The 19,301-nt window shown below is 55.0% G+C and overlaps 1 protein-coding gene across 1 annotated transcript in view; it reads right to left on the bottom strand.

Annotated features, from left to right (window-relative positions):
* Positions 1–13,557: 13,557 nt before the first annotated feature.
* The window catches only part of USP20 (ubiquitin specific peptidase 20), a 32,085-nt gene continuing 26,341 nt past the window's right edge, over positions 13,558–19,301 (bottom strand). The window contains exons 17-24 of the mRNA XM_065879157.1: positions 18,508–18,688; positions 18,303–18,429; positions 17,822–17,991; positions 17,662–17,743; positions 16,516–16,624; positions 15,513–15,615; positions 14,213–14,284; positions 13,558–13,736 (exon numbers count right to left, since the gene is read on the bottom strand). Coding sequence (XP_065735229.1) covers positions 13,576–13,736; positions 14,213–14,284; positions 15,513–15,615; positions 16,516–16,624; positions 17,662–17,743; positions 17,822–17,991; positions 18,303–18,429; positions 18,508–18,688 — 1,005 coding nt within the window. The 3' untranslated portion in view covers positions 13,558–13,575. The remainder of the gene's footprint in view (positions 13,737–14,212; positions 14,285–15,512; positions 15,616–16,515; positions 16,625–17,661; positions 17,744–17,821; positions 17,992–18,302; positions 18,430–18,507; positions 18,689–19,301) is intronic.

Genomic DNA, 19,301 nt, shown 5'->3' with positions numbered 1-19,301 from the left:
GCTGTGACTGTCTGATTTTTAAAACATTATTTATTTTGAAATAATTATAGATTCTCAGGAAGTTGCAAAGATAAAGCAGAGAGATTCCCCTACATCCAGCTTCCCCCAGTGGTTGCATCTGACACAACTGTGGTCCAATATCAAAAGCGGGAAACCGACCCTGGCCAGCCTGATTTTATTTTAAATATAATTTTGTAATTCAGATTTCTTTTGCTTTATTATACCTTTGCTGCCGTAATATTGATAAAGCCACTGACCCTGACCCCAGACCTCTCAGGAGAGTCATTTCAGTTCTTCCTTTTAACTACTGCAGCAAGAAAACCAGCTGACCGTGGGGATTTGATGGGCAGTAGGTGGTCACAGCTTTGGGCAGGTAACCAAGTGAATCCCTAAGATATTAAAACCTAACCTTTCTATCCTGCGATGAACTCATTTCCAGACTGTGAATTATTGGAGACAGCAAACCAAGCACTGAAAACGTCTTAAAATGAGGCAGGATAACATGAGTCTTTTAAAAGCCTGACTTGAAAAGTACGGCCGGCATTCCACCACGTTGGTTGGTGGTGTTTCTTTTGTCTTCCCCTCCTCCTCTTTAGAGTTGTGCAAATCTGATTCAGGAAAGAGCTCAGCTGGCTTTCGGGGGTGGGAGGGGCGATTTGGGCTCATAAATGATGATCATTATTTTAGGCTGTATGCCTCAGTAGCTTTACCAGCTATGTACTAGCGACTCAACGGTGAAAGATATCTTGTAGTTTCAGGTCCATCTAGTCAATGTGCAGAGGATTAGCAGAAGTCTTGATTCCCAGAGAATCACAAATTTCCATTTCCACCCGAACTATACTTTGTGTTCTTCCAACAGTTATCTGTTAAAATGAAAGTAGCAAAGTCTCAGCTTGTGTATAAAGTTTTCTCCTTTTGTTTAGAGGTACACTTAGAGGTTAATAATGTATGTCGAAGCCTTCCTTCCCTGCCTTGTTTATAAATCCGTTCCGCCTGCTCCATAAACACTGCCCTCTCCTTAAGCCCGTCCCAGGTGGGCGGGGCTGCTGCTTTCCGATGCCCGTAACTCAAAAGGAGTTTCTTATTGTCAGTAATGCCAGAGCACTTTTGTGTGTGTGTGGTGTCTACCATGTGACTATTTAATAATTGCCAAAATAGTTAGACTAGAGTAAGTTCCAACTGGTCAACTGAATTGTGACTGTCCTCTTTTATGGTTTTGTTTTTGTTTTTTTAAATTGCTCTCTGTGAAATATAACCATAACCGCCCCCTGCCCCAATAGATTTGTATATACTGCAATAGAAAAACTAAAACGATTACTTGAATTCGTTGTTTTAATGTTTTACTCTTCTTTGTGTTTGTTTTATTGGTGATTCTGATGCCTAATGACCTTTTTGTTTTTGTAACCGCTGGGGGAGCCGGAAGGACGGTTACAGTGGTAGCTAGGTCCCCTGCCAGCTGATCCACACTTGAGTTTATTGTAGACACTTGGGTTCTGAGTAAGTTCTGTTTGAATATGGCCAACATGACTGTTTCTCTCTCTCCTTATCTTACAAGAAAAGAATCTGTCTGGCTCCTTTTAGTTGTACCCTCGTATCTGCCTCTCTAATAAACGTTATATTTTTCTCAGTGTTGTGTATTTTAAATGATTTTTCCCCTCTCCGAGAAAATTATTCTGTGTAATCCGAGTATTTAACTCTTTCGTCTTCAATAATGGGGAATTTTCTAGCCAAATGCTTTTCAAAAAAAAAAAAAAATTCCTGCCCTTTCCCCCTTTTATATGATGACACCTTCTCTGTTTCTCACCCTGTGTTCACCTCCGGGCTTGAGGAGTCTGTCTCCTGTTTCTCTTCTGTCCCCTCAAGATGAAGAACTTTCACGGTTTACTGCTGAGTAAACGCTGAGTGACAGGTTTTCCTGTTCACCCAAGATGTTGCCTTTTACTGCCAAGGAACTGAGAGTGTCAGTCGGAGAGAGAACCAGGCCTTTGGGCTCCCGGCATCACTCTGGGAAGCTGGTTTCTTTCTCCGTCTCAGAACTCAATTTATGAGAAAGATGAGTGCGGGTGCATGGGTGCATCATCTCCTGGGCGGCTTCTCTTACCCCTGAAGGAAAGACTAGCTGCTCTGATTGCAGATAAAACCGTGAAGGTTCCTTATCTCAGACTCGCCCTGTGGTAACCCGTTGCCCTAAATGTGCTCCCTCCCCTCCCCCCTCCCCAGGGCGATGCAGTTTGCACAGAGCTGCAGAGCGCCCGCCCCTGACCTGCTGCCCGCCACTCTAACAGCCTTTTCCTTTCTCTGTCTTTTGTGTTGTAGATTCCTAAAGATGGTTCCGGGAGCCAGAGCCTCGGGAGAGCCTTCCCAGGAGAAACCCTTCGGTCTGCTTGTCTCCACAGGCCTGGGTGCCCGCCAGCGCCTTGGGGCTCTGCTGGTGTGTGGCCCTCGGAACCTAAGCCTGAAGCTACATCCATCCCCACGTGCAGCGGCTTGCCTTTTTCTTTCTTTTCTTTTTCCAGCATGTTCCTCGTAGCCTGGTTCCTCCCCTGGCCCAGCCTGGCTGCCTCTTGCGGGGAGGTCTGTCCCTGTCTTGGTCCCCGTCCAACTCGGGGCCACAGAAGGCGGCTTGACGCGTGGTCCCTCCTTCCCGGGCCTCGGCCCTCAGTCCACCTGGCGCATCCCGGCCTGTCCACAATTCACACTGTGCCTTTCGTGAAAACTTTGCCACTGGTCTCCCGGGGAGACGAACCGCATCTGAACCAGGAGGGTCAGGCCTGCACCAGGTGGACTGGGCGCCCGAATGTCACTCATGTGTCCCTGTGTCCTTTACGTTAGAAAATACTCATCTTTTCCCCAGTCCATTGGGTATTCGGTGGTCCTTTCCTGACTGTGCGTCCTCACCTCATACTAAACAATTGGCCCTTGAAACGTTTCACGGCCTCAGAGTGTCCGTGGCGGGCACTGGGGCATGTACACGCACACTCACGTACACACGTTTTTGTTTGGGGCCCTGTCTTCAGTGGCCTGGAAAAGTCCACAGCGAAAGTCAAATTCCAGCTCTTGGGCCAGCCCTGCTGTCCTGCCTGTGTCCACCTTTCATGGGGTCAAGGAAGGCCCCAGCCCACCTTCTCCCCGTTGGCCGCCTATTAATGAGAACTGCAGACCGTGAACGAGGGTCTCACCTCTGCGTTAGCTCATTGCCACGGGAAGACGCTCCCCTTTCCGTGAAGTCCGAGCTCCACATCTTAGGATTCTAGCGCTTTCGTCACCAAAGACCCTGTGCTTCATCAAGTGATCCCGTGGCTACAGCTGCCACATTTTCCCACCTGCTCTCCAGGCCAAGTGGAATTAATCAAGTTTGTTTTTTGAGCTAAATTTCCTTCCTCTTATGGGTCTTTGAGGAAGACATGAGGTCATGTACCGTGTGGTCACTCATGCCTTAGAGCAGCATAGCTTCTCTACTTATTCGGTGCAGAAAAAGCCCAGAGAAATCATTAGCTGTGAGTTTCTGTGAGCGAGGATGCCGTCAGAAGCCCAAGGCATGATGCCACCAGGCATCTTTCCTCTTTTGTTTGGCTTTTGGTAACCAGGAGGTCACCTTGAGCATCCTCACTGCTTCTCAACCCTTATGAATCAAGACAAGGAACTCTTACAGGAGCCGAAGGGACAAGGACAGAAAGGACAGGTCCTGAGGGTTGGACCTTTGTTCAGTGGTAGGAAAACGGTTCCTCTCGGCAAACCAGGGTTGACCACACACCAGCCTCTGAGAGTGGCTCAGGCAACCCTTGGTGACAAGAAACCAAGAGGGAGCAAATACCAAGGACAAAAAGCAGGGGAAGAGGAAGTGGCTTCAGGTTTGAGCAAGCGTGAGCCACCCCCTCGCTCTTTCTTCCCCAGAGGGAGCCTCTGCAGCTGCGGGCATCTGGGGGCCGCTCCGTTAACACCCAAGGGGCGGCCCCACTGTCACACACTCCTCAGTCTCATGGGAGGACTGTCTTGGCAGATGACGGTGAAGCCAGGATGCCAAAGGGCGAGAAGAGTCAGGGCCTCACCCGTGTCCCTGCAAACCAGCAGGTGCGTGGTTCCTATGGACAGTAGTCCCAGTGGCAGGGTGACCGGGTGTCTCCAGCAACTTCTGAATCTCACCAAGTCCAGCTGCCCACTCTTCACTCTACAAGGATGCTACACAGTTTTTAAAAATCTGACTTTAGAGCCTTGGGAATGCATGTGCATTGCATCTTTCATATTAGGGGTCAGGATAGATTAATTTCTTACAACCTAGGGGAAAAGGCATAAAGTGCAGTAATTTGTTCTTTTAATGTCTGTTAAACCCAAAATAGAATATGCTGGTATTCTCTTGTATCCCCTGTGCCTTTTTTTTCCTCTGTACCACCTGTGTCCAAAAAAGAATGGATAAATGAGTGCTTTTCAATGTTAACCTTGGTGTTTGCTTCTCTGACAGTCTGTGTGGCTATGGGGAAAGGGCAAAGCTGTCCCAGCTGGGCTTAGTAAAGGAAGCAAGTTATTATAGGATAGTTGAGGTATATCACTTACTCTGGGAGTCCTACTGTGAAATCATCTATATATTACTATAGAGCAGTTCACGTAGAGTAGAAACGTGGAATTTCCCATGTGCTTCTTTCTCAGCCTTCCCTCGTATCCACTGCCCGTCACTTCTCCACCAATGCTAGGATATCACTGTGCTGTAAGAATAACTCATTTTTAAAGAAGCTACCCTGAAAATAACTTAAAATGAAAGAGAGGAACCTGTCGTTTACCCAATTTTTCCTTTGCAGGATAGGAAAGAATATAAAGGCATGGAAAGCTGTAATGGGATTGCCCTTTGGGTTTATATCACGATCTTCCTGAAGCTTTTGGGTGCCAGCAGCCTGTCTCTCCAGCAGTAGCGCAGAGGCCTCTAATGCCTTTTGGTAACATCTGTAATTACTGGGGAAAAGTTTACTGAACATGAAAAAGTTATGTTGATGCTAAGTATTTTTGCAGAAATGTCGATTTCATACTTCCTAATGGCTCTGCCTCCTGTGCTTATATCAAAAAAACTTTAAAAAGTGATCCAAAATTTTATTTTAACCTGGTGTCGAGCACCTTTAAACTTCTTGGTTTATCTGTGTGTGTTGCACTAATTCTAAACTCTGGAGGCATTTCAGTGTTGTAAATGGCCCGTTGCCATTGTAAAGGTTATGGAATTGCCCATTTGTCTCTGGAGATGGAATTAAACCAAATAAAGTGCTTCCACTGGAAGGCTTATATTGACCTTGTAACTATATGTTAATCCTCTAAATGTTAAATAAAAGTGTAACTTCTGGCACGGTATCGCGGGGCTGTTTGTTGCGCAAAGAGGAGACCCCGGTCACAGAAGCAGTCAGAGTCCCCTGGGCTGGAGGCTGGGCTCCGAGCTACATGTCACTGATTTACTGGTGTCAACCCAACACCAGTCCCGGTGCCATCTGCTTGGGGAGGGGCCTGAGACCCAGGGAGCTCCAAATTCCAGCCCCGCCCACTGGGGGAAGCCCTCAGAGGCCTCAGTGATGTGGGATCCCGTTGGTTCAGTGCAGGGATTTGGGGAGGCTCCTTAGGTCCAGCCCATTTTATGCAAATTCAGCTGGCAGCTACTCTGGGGTTTCGGGGACCCTACTGTGGGGACTGAGGGGCCGGGAAGTCGCAGCGGGTTTGCGTTTCATTGGCGGTCTGGCGTCACGAGTGCTGAAGGCCACCCTCTCCTTGGCAGCTTGGCTGGAATAATCACTGGTCTCTGTGACGCCGCGGACAGTGTGCAGCGTTTAAGGGTGAGGGCCTCGTGCCTGCACCAAGCGGCTGCACATGCCGCCGGAGGGAGGCCCTTTCCATACCCTGCGTTGAAAATCTCACCCCGGGCTTTGGGGGGAAGACTGGTTCGTGCCCACACCTCTTTGTTTCCTAAGGCTCTTTAGAGCCGATTTAGGAAGACAGTTGTTGAGGGAGTGAAATATTAAGTGAGCAGGGCGGCCTAATGCCAAGTGCCACTCGCTTGCTGAGGGGTGGGAGGTGAGGCCACCCGTACGAGGCCAGGCCTCGCTGCGGCCGCGGCCTCCTCCCACAGACGCGTGTGACTGGCCTTTCAAGCAAGAGCTTCGCCGCCAAGTTCTCAGCCAAGTCTGCTGCCGTCGGTCCTGGGGAGGATGGTGTCCGGAGCCAAGGCCTCCGAACAATCAAGTCGGGGTTCTCAGCAAGAGACGGGATGGTCAAGGGAACTAGGTGGCTCTACGACTGTCCTACTGAGGCCCCCTCGTCCAGGTTGTCAGCAAAAGGTTAATCTGGGAAGAATGTCTCCAGCATGTTCTTTCTGGGCTTTTATCATATTTGGGGACTAGTCTCTAACAGTCGGCGAGAGACAGAATGTCTCCCTCTGTCTCACGTAGAACCTTCTCCCCTGCAGGACCCCACCATCGTGAGGGGCTGGGAGCCGGGTCTGAATGGGACGCGTGTCCCCACCTCCCTGGGCCTCAGTTTCCCCGGTAGTGGGGAAAACACTTGGTGGACGCCACCTCCACAGCCGTTCTTAGCTGTCAGCTCCGATTCCGAGCTCCGTCCCGGCTCCGTGATGGAGCCTGTGTTATTCTGATTCGGCGACAGAGTTCACGGCTGGCAGCTCTGTGACCTTACACTGCGCTCGCGGGTCTGAAACACTGAACCGCCTCCCAGCTTGGCCCGTCTTTACGCACCTACTTGGTTCAAGCGTTTGGGGAGGTGACGCCTCACCCCATCGCACACGGAAACCAGCGGCGGCAGCGCAGTACGTGCTGCGGGCAGTTAGTTGGTTTCCCGGTGTGCTCCCGAAGGCAGCCTCTGCAAGCGCAGAAACCCCTGACTCAGACCCGTCGGTCTGGCTCCTCCGGTGGGTCTGGGAATCTCAGCATCCGCCCTGCTCGGCCCCGCCTCTCCCCGCCTCTCCCCGCTCCCCACCTGCCGGCCACGCCCAGGCCACGCCCCCCCACCCCGCCGCCGCCGCCGCCGCCGCGCACAGGCGCCGGCGCCCCCTAGTGGGAGAGAAGCTGGCGGGCGAGGAGGGAAGGACGAGGGTCCCCAGCAGGGTGACCAGGTAGGAAATGGAAGTGGGCAGAGGCAGGGGGATTCGAGTATGCCGTCACTTTTTTAACTAAAGCTAAAGAGATCTCTGGAATTGTGCGATCCACGGGACAGCAAGAGATGGATGGTGCGGGTCTGAGTGAGGGCCCACCTGGCCTGGAGGGCGCCTCTCTTCCTCTTCCCTGGCCTCTGCCGGCCTTTTCTGAGAAGGGGAGGCATAAGCCTTGTTGCCAGCGCCCTCTGAGACCGGAGATTAACGCGCAAACGCTGCAAATGGCACTTCGCAGCCTCTTTCAGAGTGCCAGGGGCCGTTTCTCCGGAGCTGCGTGCATTAGGCCCTGACTTAAACGCTCTCTCTGTCCAGACGGTACAGTGAGTGCCATTTACTTAAATGACCTCCCATTAGCTGGAGACGCCGCTGGGCCACAGAAGGTACAGCATAAACTGAGAACGGCCCCCAACGTGGCTCTGTCCTCAGAGCTAAGGGACCAGAAGCCGCGGGAGGAAACGGGGATTTCCTCATTTTCCTCTGTTGGCCCCCGGAAGCAGCTGGGGCGGGGAGGATTCCCTTGGGTGCTGCGGCATTCTGCCCCGGGAGCCTCGTGCCCCTCACGGGGTGCACATCCTCCCACACGCCAGGCCAAGAGCCCTGCCCGCAGTTGGGGCTCTCCAAACAGCCCTCAGCTGGGCTGCTCGCTGGTGTCAGGTCCAAGCAACGCCTGGAGGCTGCATCCCCGCACGTCCCGAGGGCAGCCTTCCAGGACACACTTTGTCCAAAATGAGGACGGCGCTTTCTCACAGCTCTTCCCAAGGCCATCAGTTGCTTCTGCACCCTGTGCCTTTGCTACGACCAACGGGGCCTCTCTCTGCTGTAGGTAAAGGTGTCATAGGGAAGAGAGCCAGAGGGAGGTATGATTCCAAAACACCATTTGCTTCCCCAGAGGCTCTCTGGGGCTCAAACTCAGGTCGTGAAGGACTCGCAGGATAATTTACGTTTGCACGTAATTCCAACTAGAACAAAGGTAGGAAGCCATACTTCTGGGGTGGCTGCACCTTGCAAATGTTTTTTGTTTTGTTTTGTTTTCTCCCCGCTGCACCACGCAGCACGTGGGATCCTAGTTCCCCCACCAGGGACTGAACCCGTGCCCCCTGCCTTGGAAGCGCGGAGTCTTATCCACTGGACCACCAGGGAATGTACCTTCTGATGCAGCTTTGTCAGCAGAAGCAGAGACAGGTGGAAAGGCCTGCAGACACAGGTGGCAGTTGGCCTACAAACTCCCCAGTCTGCCGGCTGGCTTGTGACTCTAAAAGGTGTCGCTGGAGCGAGGCCCGGGCCAGCCTGCAGGAGAAGCCCGGCCACGGGACGGCACGTGGGAGAGAGGACACAGAGACGGCCTCCCCTGCCGCCCAGCACTGCCTGTCTCTGCTCGTCTGTGCGTGGAGGTGGACCACCACACGCTCCTGTCCTGTCTTCACATGCCAGCATCTCGGCCGAGCCACTGAAAAGCCTGGTATTTCAAGGGAAAGTACAGAGGAAACATCTTAAGGCCAACTGGTGCCTACCTCTCTCTCTCACCTTCCTGCAGTACATACAACAAATGAATGTCTCCAAACCTCCGGATCAAACAACCCTCCAGACAAAACTCTCCCATTCCCGTCTTCCATGTTTAACAGGAAAAGCCAATCACAAAATTTGTACCATGGAATCCAACATTCGAATGTGAGCAAAGCTGAAATGATGCTCAGACACACACGTATGTGGTGAAACTATAAAGAAAAGTGAAGGGAAGGAGCTTCCTCTGGGGTGGGCGGGGGGGTCAGTGATCAGGAGGCCCCGAAGGGGCTTCAGTAGAACTGCTAGCAGTCCTACCTGGGGGCGGGTATCTGTCACCTGTTTTATCACTCTGTGTTGAACCTGTTTCTGCACATGCATGTCTGATGGGATTTCACAAGCGAATGTTTAAAGTCATACATAAAATCTCAAGTTCTCCTCTCCCCTCCAAACCCCCAAAGCATAAACAGAACCAACCAAAACCACAGAGACTATAAACCACTATAGCATCACTAAATGTGAGGGCGCTCCCGATGCCAGACACCAGCAACCACGATGCTGTGGCGGAGGTGCCGACATCAGCCGTCTGGGGAGGAAAGGGAAAGGGTACCCCCAGTGCAGCCCTCGTAGGGTCCAGGGAGGGGAACACCTGCTCTGAGGCTGCTCTGAGCAGCCGGGAGGCACCAAGTCCGTGGTGTGATGCCAGGAGGGGAGCAGCCTGTGGGCTGTGCTGGCCTCATCCCCCGAGCACATCTGGCCCCCCTTCTCTGGGGCCAGGGCTGGTTCCAGGAAAGGAAAGACACAGGCCGATGGGTGTTTAAAGCAGCTCGGCCTCCACTTCCTCCTGAAGCCTCTGGATGCGCTGGCTCTCGGGAAACCATGCAGAGCCCCCGGGGTGTCTGGTCATTTGTCACATTAATTTTTTTTTTGGTCCATTTTATTTATTTGGCTTCTGAACAATGACGATCTGAAAGTTCCCCTGAGTTCATGATTTACCTGAGTCCTTTTTACAATTTATATTTTTCTTAAGTAACCGAGACTAAACAAATGCCTTCATTTTAGAAATTTTAGTAACACTGTCATCTAGAAACAGGTAAAAATATTGCTCCTGCATTGACATTAGTTAGCACAGCCATCTTCAAGCAGTATTTTAAAACTTAAGTCCTGTTCATAGGACAGTAAAAACGTTAGGCAAGAGACAATTTTTCAATATCACTACTGCAATGTAATATGTATAAACCAGATGCTTTAAGCCATGAAACAAATGCAGACTTTCTTTTCCCTGGAATATAAACAGGATTCTAGGCTTACTCTATTCAGTAGTAAGAGTTTAAGTGATTTTTTTTCAAAGCCCTGAAAAGAAAACATACTCTTTATCTTCATCGTCTGTAACATTGTTTTGTGTATCTAGTTTTCAGTACCAGAAGGCTGTAAACTTTGCATCAGCAAAATCTAACTCAATAAAAGCTTTATAAGCATTTGAAATAGAGTAAAATATTAATTCTTGTCTGATATCACTGGGTTGTACTCTACATAGTTCCATATAAGCTAAACAAGAAATCTGACCCTTCTAAAAATGCTTAAGTGTAAAGAGGAGGGTTTAAATAAGAAATAAACATCAAGGTCTGTCATGATTAAGCTACATTCTAAAAAGGCACCAGCAGATTACAATAGGGTGACATGATTTTCATGTTTAAGTTCAGTGAAAACTGTATATACTGTTTTTACTCTTAAACACAAGTGGTTTATACTGCATCAGGGCTGCTAGCCCCAAGAAAGACATGAACATAGAGAGGTCTTATCCAACTTCAGTATTATTTCTGTAGTAATGCGAATAAAATCCAACCACTGCTTGGGCAACCTTAGGAGAAAGCAAGCCTAAGAGATGAAGACATTTACACCTTTTAATTATACTGTTACCTTATAAAAATGTGAGACTCAACATCTGTTTCCCTAAAAGCAAAGCACTAAATGGTCTCCAGTACAGCAACCTAGCTAATAGTTAAGATGTGTTTAAAATGTATGCAGGACCTTTAAGGCTAGAACACGTCAAGGAGTTTTTCTGAATTCCGTATATTCAAACGATGGCGTTATAATTCAAGCTGAACGACAACAACAAAATCTTGACAAAACAGGAAATGGGAGAAATAAGGGGTTTCTGAGCCAAACGTGTTCCATCTCACAGTAGAGTGAATCGCTGGGAAACGTAGGCACGGAGTAGACAAGCTCCATGTGAAGAAAGCTGCACAAGGATTCAAAGGAGTTACAGTACACACTCTCGTTTTGTTTTTTAAACATATAGGCTCAAAAAGCTGTTTTATCAGGTTTTTTTAATAGCACATCTTTTGGGGCTCCCCTGGTGGCGCAGTGGTTGGGAATCTGCCTGCCAATGCAGGGGACACGGGTTCGAGCCCTGGTCTGGGAGGATCCCACATGCCGCGGAGCAACTAAGCCCGTGCGCCACAACTACTGAGCCTGCGCGTCTGGAACCTGTGCTCCGCAGCAAGAGAGGCCGCGACAGTGAGAGGCCCGCACATCGCGATGAAGAGTGGCCCCCGCTTGCCACAACTAGAGAAAGCCCTCGCACAGAAACGAAGACCCAACACAGCCAAAAATACATAAATAAATTTATAAAAAAAACAAAAGAAAAGAATCTGCCTGCCAGTGCAGGGGACACAGGTTCGAGCCCTGGTCCGGGAAGATCCCACATGCCGCGGAACAACCAAGCCCGTGTGCCACAACTACTGAGCCTGCGCTCTAGAGCCAGCAAGCCACAACTACTGAGCCCTCGCTCCTAGAGCCCGTGCTCTGCAACAAGAGAAGCCACTGCAATGAGAAGCCTGTGCACTGCAATGAAGAGTAGCCCCCACTCGCCACAACTAGAGAAAGTCCGTGTGCAGCAACGAAGACACAATGCAGCCAAAGATAAATAAATAAAATTTATATACTTATATAAAAAGCACATCTTTTAAAAATAAATTCTCACTTTTCATTCCAAAAATGTAAGAAGCAGTTTGCAAGAATTCATGCAAACGTGTTTCTCTAAGGCCATGAACTGGTTTGCTAAGTTGCATTGTTTTATTCGAGTAAAAAGCCCTTCTAGAATAAGGGGTCTGTAAAGGAAGCCAATCACCTTCAACTGCAGGGCCCGCACACTTGTAAGGATCTCGATCACTCTGAAAGCCAAAAGGGCGCCCGCTCATCTGAGCGTTAGCAATATGGTTTCTATCTACAGTTTTAAAAATCTAACGCATGTTAAGTTTTCCTGGCAGATTCTTTTTGTATGTTACAAAACGGAAAAGCAAAAGCTTAGAATAAGAATCCTTTTCTCTTAGAAAGGTCAAACATTAATCACCGTGGCTCCACCGCCCTCCCCCATGACCCTCCCCCACGGCAGCCAGCTTCCCTCTGACCGCGGCAGGTGCAGAGACGAGAGCACGGGCTGTGGGGAACGTTACATGTTTATTATGACATTCTGAGCACAAACTAGACGGCGCAGACGTGGGGCGAGATTACAACCTGCACAGCGGAGTCTACGTCACAAACAGTGCAACATGCAACCGCCGGGCTCTGCAGGGGGGTCGCCGCGGGCGGCAGCAGCAACTTCCAAAGGGCTGTGGCAAATGTCCAGAAATTCCAGCAGTGGCTTGTTCTTTGATCTTATGCTGCCTCGGTGGAGAAGGAAACAGATCCGGGTGAAACGAGATCACAGAAGTGAGTGACACGTGAGAGCTTCAGGGGCTCCGCCAGACCGCCTGCTGCAAGTTCCACTCACATCCGCTTCTATGGAGGCTGAGGGCCACGGGATCTCGGGGGCTTGGTCCCGGGACCCCTTTCCCACCCGCCATGCGCTTTGGCCCTGACGGGCTGAGCACTGGCCACGGCCGTTTCGTCCAGGGGCTTCAGCGCCACCTCGCTGTGCTCGGAGGTCCCAGCCCCCCAGCAGTGGCCTCGCTCAGCACCCAGAAGGCGCACTTCCGGGACCCGCGCGTACGAGCCGGCCCAGGGGCCCCGTGCAGCTCGGTGTCGGGGAGAGATGTCAGGCCCCCGGGGAAGCTGCAGCAGCAGCAAACATAGCAACGCGAGGTGTTTCTGTTTCATCATCTGGGTCCCTGGCAGGGGCTAATGACAGCCAATCCACAGGGCAGCTGAGCAACACAGGGTGCGGGGGGACCAGCTGCCTCCAGAAATGAGCCCCACTGACAGAAAGCCAACCCCGCCCTCGGGTCCCAATCGCAAACGTGTCGGGCGTCATTAGTCCGCATGAAAAACATCGAGGGCCGCCCAGCATTCAGGAGACTCCCGTGACGACCGGGAGGTGCGGGGGCGGAGCGGGGCCTCAGGAGGACCTGGCCCAGGGACCAGCGGCAGCGCCCTTACTGCCGAGGGCTCGGTAGCTGCTCGCGGCTCTGACCGTCCACCCGTGACTCAGGCGCTGGACCAGCAGCCAGTGGGAAACGCCTGCGGAGCGGCAGCCGCTCCCCGACCCTCTGTGCCAAGGCCATGGCCCGACTGAGGGTCCAGGGACAAAAGCTGGGCCCGAGCTAGCGAGAGGGCAGGTTTGGGGACACAACGACAGCAGTGACACGAGGGCACTGCCGAGACAAAGACCCAAGTTAACGTCGCAGAGCCTTGGTCGTTTAACAAGCCTGAAGTGGATATATTTCCTAGTTGCAGCATTACTCACTGTGAACCAAAACAACTTTTCTGCCTCTTAACACATCTGGGTTTCCAGAGCCGCCGGCCTCTCTTCCGGGTACAGACGCCCCCTCCGCAAGGAGGAGGGCAAAGGCGGGGGCCTGTGGGGACACCCGGGTCATCAGCCGGCGGGGGCCTCGTGAAGGTCCTTCCAAGCAGCCTCAGGGCACTCTTCCAACACGTGAGGGACACGAGAGGGTCTCCGTGGAGGGAGGAGAGGACTTACAGACTGGCCCACTGAGTCACACGGCCCGGGTCTCGGCTTCGATTTTCTGCTCCCCGTGCAAGCTCTCCGGGTCCTGGAGCTGGGCCACATTCTGGCGGAGGGCGATCTCGGGGCCGCCGCCATACAGGTTATTCAGGTACACCCAGGTCTCCTCTGAGATCTGCCCGTAGTCAGCTCCTGCAGGGCCCGAGAGGCTACCAGTCAGGCTGGGCTCGCCCTCGCCCCCTCGCTGAAGCCACCGTCTTGGCAGTGGGGGGTCTGGGAGGGCCAGGCCCCAATGGGGACGGAGGGCAACCATGGGCTTCCGTGCACAGCTGTAAATGGGAATCTTGGGATTTTCCAGGGGAATGTCCATTCTCTGAGGACCCGAGAGGGCACTACGATGGCTGCAGCCCCTCATTTCCCAGGGGGTGGGGTTCACGCAAAAGGGCAGGCAGGTGAGGTGGCGGAGTGGCGAGAGGGCGTGGGTAGGGGCAGAGGGGCCGTGGGAACCACACAGAGGCCAGGCACCTTGGCCCATCCGCTCGAGTCTTGGACCTGGACACGGACAGATGTCACAGCCCGACTCAGACAGGTGGCAAGGGGGTGCCTGGTGAGACCTGCAAGCCAGGAGGGGCAGAGGGGAGCCGGGCTGGGGCTGGTGAGACTCTCACCCTGCTTCAGTTGGATGTGGCCGCTTCCTTTGACTTGTGCGATCCTGCTGTTGTCAATGGGCCCGGGGGGCTCTGGAACAGACAGGGCTCAGGCTCAGTGCCTCTGGTCCTCTGCAGCAACGGGAAGAAAGCCCAGTCCCCTCCTCCGCCACAGCCTTCCACCCCTCAACAGATACGAGCCATTCTCAAAGTACGCCACCGACACCTGTGATCCCGGAGAGGCTGTCCCGGGCCCAAGGGGTCAGCGTGAAGCTCTTACGGGCCGAGGTGCTTAGGGCACCAAATGCTCATCTCCACAAGTGTGAGAGCCAGAAGGGACTGTGGCATCCCTGGACCCAGCAGAGGGAGTTTTGAGGACTCGCACCCTAGTTTCAGACCTTAGCATGGAGTGGGGGGGGGCGGGGGGGTAGGGTAGATGTCCAGTGCCGGGTGGACATTGTCCTAATCTGATGGCGGCCCTTCCCATGCAGCCCACTAGCTCAACCCTCGACAACTGGGTGAGGTGAGGCAGGCGACGTGACCGCCCAGCTCAGTGCTGGCAGGAGGCAGAGCCAGGGCCCAAGGTGGGGCTGCGACTCTGGAGGCGGGTTCTTGACCGAGCGCAGCCACTCGGGAGGCCCCTCCCCCTTCCCGCGTCCTGGCGCTCATGCTGCAAAGGGCAGATGTCCGGGGCGCGGAAGCTCCGGGAAGCTCCGGGCTCTGCTGACCCCGCCAGGCTCTGAAGCCTGGCCTGGGAGCCGAGTGTGGGACTCGGGGGCGGTGAGGGTGGCCGCGTGCAGGCCACGGCTCAGGCTCAGCTGTTCCCTGCCGGGGACCGTGAGGGACTCTGGGAGCGGCCCTCTGCTGGGGCCTGTTTCCACCTCTGTAAATCGAGCGATCAGAGGACATGGCGTCCAAGTCCTTTCCTAAGAGTCCGAAGCCATCTGTCAACTAAAATCTATTATTTAGGCCAACAGAGTCCCCAAGGGAAAGGGCCTGGCAGGAGGGAAGAGCAGCCACCCCCGGGCACCTGCACACAGAGGGTAAGGGAGGGAAGGGGCAGAGCCAGATGGCTTCTGTCCTGCTGCAGTGAGAAGGCCTGGCCAGGGTGAGGACGGCGATCCCAGCACTCAGTGGGGAGGGGCGGGGCAGGGGGGCACCCAAGATCTGTGCCTGCCCGGCAGGTTTTTGGTGTTACCCCTTCAGGCACGTGCCCTCTGGGCAGGCGCCCTCCGCCTCCCGGGACAGTCCCAGAAGGTCAGCAGCCCCAGGCCCCTCCCGGCGTGGGGAGCAGCGGGCACGTGCCCTCTGACTCACTCACCGTTGTCCTTGCCCTTGACGAAGGCCTCCCACTCCCGGAACCACTGCATACTGATGCAGTAGATGACACTGGGCGACTCCTCGGCCTGGAACGCCTTGTTCAGCTGGGTGGGGCGGGGCCGAGGGGAAGGTCGGTGTGGATATCCAACACCCCACCGGTCAGTCCCCACCCCGGACTCTTACCAAACACTAGACACTCGGAGAAAGTTTCGAATGCCCAGACAAGTTCAAAGAAAAGAAACGTCTCCCACGATCCCACCACTCAGATGACTGCCGCTAGCATTTGGGTGAATCTCTTGTTAATAACTTTGCAAAAAGCCACTTGAGATCAGACGGTAGATGCTGTTCCCCCACCACTTAATAGAACGTGTCCCCTGCTCACTCCTTCAGCGGTCTGATGTCTCATATATAATGACCACAAAGCAGGGTATCTAACAGTCCAACCCTGGACTACTGAACGATGGAGGGTCCCCGAGTCCCCCCGCTTTGAGCAGCACGAGGGGCCTCAGTCCTCATACACCCCCGTGTCCCCTGCAGAAGTCCCCTTCCTTAAAATGGGATCACGCTGGGTCCTACCTTGCACCTTGCTTTTTTCACTGAATGCACCTTTCCGTGTCAGTTTGTAGAGCCCAGTGGTTCCCAAAGGGTGGCGGCGGGGGGACTCTGCCCCCAGGGGGCACCCACCCGTGTCTGGAGGTACTTTTTGTTGTCACGGGCATCGAGTGGGTAGAGGTCAGGGATGCTGCTAAACATCCCACAACCCGCACAATAGAGAACCGTCCGGCCCCTCACTCCTTCACCAGCTGCTTGGCAGCCTCCCGGCAGAGGGACCTGAACTCGCTAAACCCATCCCCCTTCCGCCGGTGAAAATCTTCAATGTCAGGCCAGGCCTCTGGCCACCCTGGTCTCCCACAGAACAGGTCTTCCAAACAGAGCCTGACTGCACTCAGCTCCCCCGACTCAGGGGCCCGGCTCTCCCGCGCCCCACCCCCTTCCCCAGGCACCTTGATGAAGGTGTCGATCTCAATCCGCCTGCGCTTGGCCAGCGCCTCGATCTCCACCTGGCAGATGGAGCACACGTACAGATGGTTCACGGCAGGGCCGCCCCCAAACCTGCACCAGGGCGGGAGGTGCAGAGAGAGAGGGAGTCATGAACCCTGAGGGGAGAGCCCCATGGGGAAGGCAGCAGAGAACCTGCTGGAGAGCGAGGCTTCCTGATGCCGCCCTGGCCCGGCCACTGGGCCCCTGGGCGCCCTGTGCGCGGCCTGTTTACTTGTCTCGTCTTCCCCACTCGACTGGCACGGCTACCTGCGCACCTGAGAGCCCACAGCACCCAGGAGAGCGCCCGCCGCAGAGCAGGTGCCTCACACATACGTGCCTAATGGCCGAAGGACAGCTGAGTGCTTTCGCTTCCTCTCCTGGCCACTGGGCAGGAGCCATGGGAGCCAAAGCCCGCCTGGCCTGACCCTAAGGACGACATCAAAGGGAGGCTGCACATCCTTCTGCTGGGGGGCGGGGGCGATCCCCCCACAGGACCTGGGATGCCGCTCCCTGTGGGGTTCTGACCCATCCACCAACCGCAGGGCACGGGCCGTGCCTGAGCTGTGAGTGGGTGAAGCAAAGCCAGTCCAGAGAGTCTCCCCGGCCTCTCCTTCCCCGCCCGTCTGACCACCCCCTCGGCCGCGGCACAGCCGGCCTCCCGGATCCAGAGTGACCCGAGCCCGGCCAGGGGCTCTCCCGTCAACGACAGAGTCACACGCTCTGGGTCTTGACGGATTTGAACCTGGAAGGCCCGAGGCAGCACACGCCCCCAGCCCCCTGAGCCAGGCACGGGGCTGGGGAGACACCGGCCCGGCTGCCTGGCGGCCTGCAGCCCCACGACTGTCTGCGAGAGGAGCCAATACCACACTTTGGCTTGACCAGTTTTCCGTCCCCTGTGACTGGGAGGGCCCGGCTGGATGCCCCCAAAGGCGGGGATCTTTTTCGATGCAGACAAGGCTGCCAGGGGCGCCCCACAACTGGTGGCGTGTTGTCCTGCTGTCTGAGTGAGCGCGGCGTGGGGTCACGGAGGCATGCCCCCGCCTGCCCCCGCCTCCCGCCCAGCTGAGTGCCCGGCCTGGACGGCAGAGGCCGGCCGCGGCCGCGGGTACCTGTTGTAGAGGTGCTCCCAGACGTTCTGGGGCAGGATCACCACCAGGTCGTCGATGTAGTGGTATTTGTTGGGCGGGATGCCTGCGGAGGAAGGCACAGGATGGAGAGCGGGGCTCGGCCCACCCGCCCCGCGGCCCATCGCAGAGAAGGCAACCTCACCTCCGTGGGAGCAGAGGAAGGTATGGTTGGTGATGGGCCCCGGCTCGGCGAAGGTGTTGAACTTGTTGAGCCATTCCCGGGACACGTAGAACCGCAGCAGGCTGGGCTCCCGCATGGCGGCCAGGGACACCACCTGCTGCCGCTGCCGCACGGCCTCCTCGCTGCTCTTCCTGGGGTGGCGGCGGGGTGGGGCAGATCAGGAGCCGCAGCCACGCCCCATGAAGGAAAGCCCCGCCTCCCGGACCCCGCAGCATCCCTCCACCGCCCCTGCCGGAGTTGCGGCCGCCATCACCTCCCACCGGGACCACCGGAGAAAACCCAACTCAACTACTTGGGTTTCCAGCTTTCCCACCAGCAGCCAGCGGGCTCTTTCTTAAAAACCCAAATCCTTACTCCTCCCTGGCCTAAAGCCCTCGCAGGCGCCACCACCCCGACATGCACCGGCTGAAGTGCTGGGGCCCATGCGCTGCCCGGGCCCCACCTGTAGAAGAGCACGTAGGCCTCGGCGTTCTGCACCACTGTCTCGTGAACCTCGGTGACGTACTGGTCGTCGAACTCATACCACTGCCCGTTGATCACGTTCTGGCAGTAGGCGATGTAGTGGCCACCTGCGGCGGGAGAGGCAGGGGTGACAAACACCCTAGGGCCGGGGTGGGGCCGGGGTGGGGCCAGGTGGCTGGACTCACTGCCTGCCGTGCCGTGGTGGCAGATGACCGAGAGGAGGTCATAGGTGGTGATCTGGGACGTGCACTCCTTGGCGAGGAAGGGGCGCAGGTCAAGTCCCTCCAGGGGGAAGGAGACGTGGCTGCTGATTTTGAACGAGTACATGACCTCGTGTCGAAAGCGCTTCAGGTGAATGCAGAGGATCTGGGGGAAGGAGGGGAGGCGCCGGTCACTCCGGGGCTGGCCGGGGCCCTGGGACCACTGGTAACCCGACGGGGGCCTCGGAGCAGGGCTCTGGGACACCCACTAGTCCGCTGTTCGACCCGCTCAGGCCCTGTCACCCAGGGGAAAACAAGAAACGTAGTGGCTAGAGCCTTCCAGAGACCCAGGCGAACTGATGGCCCCGCCCTTGACTCTGAAGAACACGCGTGGGAGCCGGGCCAGGCCAGCTTTCAGGGATAAAGGCAGATGTGACAGCAGAGCCGAGCTGCACTAACAGGACTGGCGGCCAGGGTGGGCTGTCCCCGAGCACCGGGCTGGTCTGCACAGGAAGCTGTCACTGGCCCATCGAGCTGACCACCCAAAGAACTCTGGCCACCAGTTCTGTGGGCGCCGACTTGTAGAAGGCTTCTCCACCAAGGCTCCCCAGACCTGCTCAGCCCGGCCTGGCACCCGCGTCGGGCCATGCTCCTCTCGTTACAGCCACAACCCTCGGCCAAGCCCGCTTCTGCTTTGGGGTTTTGCCCACCTGTTCTTTCCCCACTCTCCTTCCACCAGGCCGACCCCCGCCTATGTCCTCAGGCCCCACTCAGATGCC

This window comes from Phocoena phocoena, chromosome 6 (genome assembly GCF_963924675.1).
Source record: "Phocoena phocoena chromosome 6, mPhoPho1.1, whole genome shotgun sequence".
Lineage (NCBI taxonomy): Eukaryota > Metazoa > Chordata > Mammalia > Artiodactyla > Phocoenidae > Phocoena > Phocoena phocoena.
Note: the sequence above shows the minus strand (reverse complement) of the source record. Positions and strands in the feature narration are given on the sequence as shown.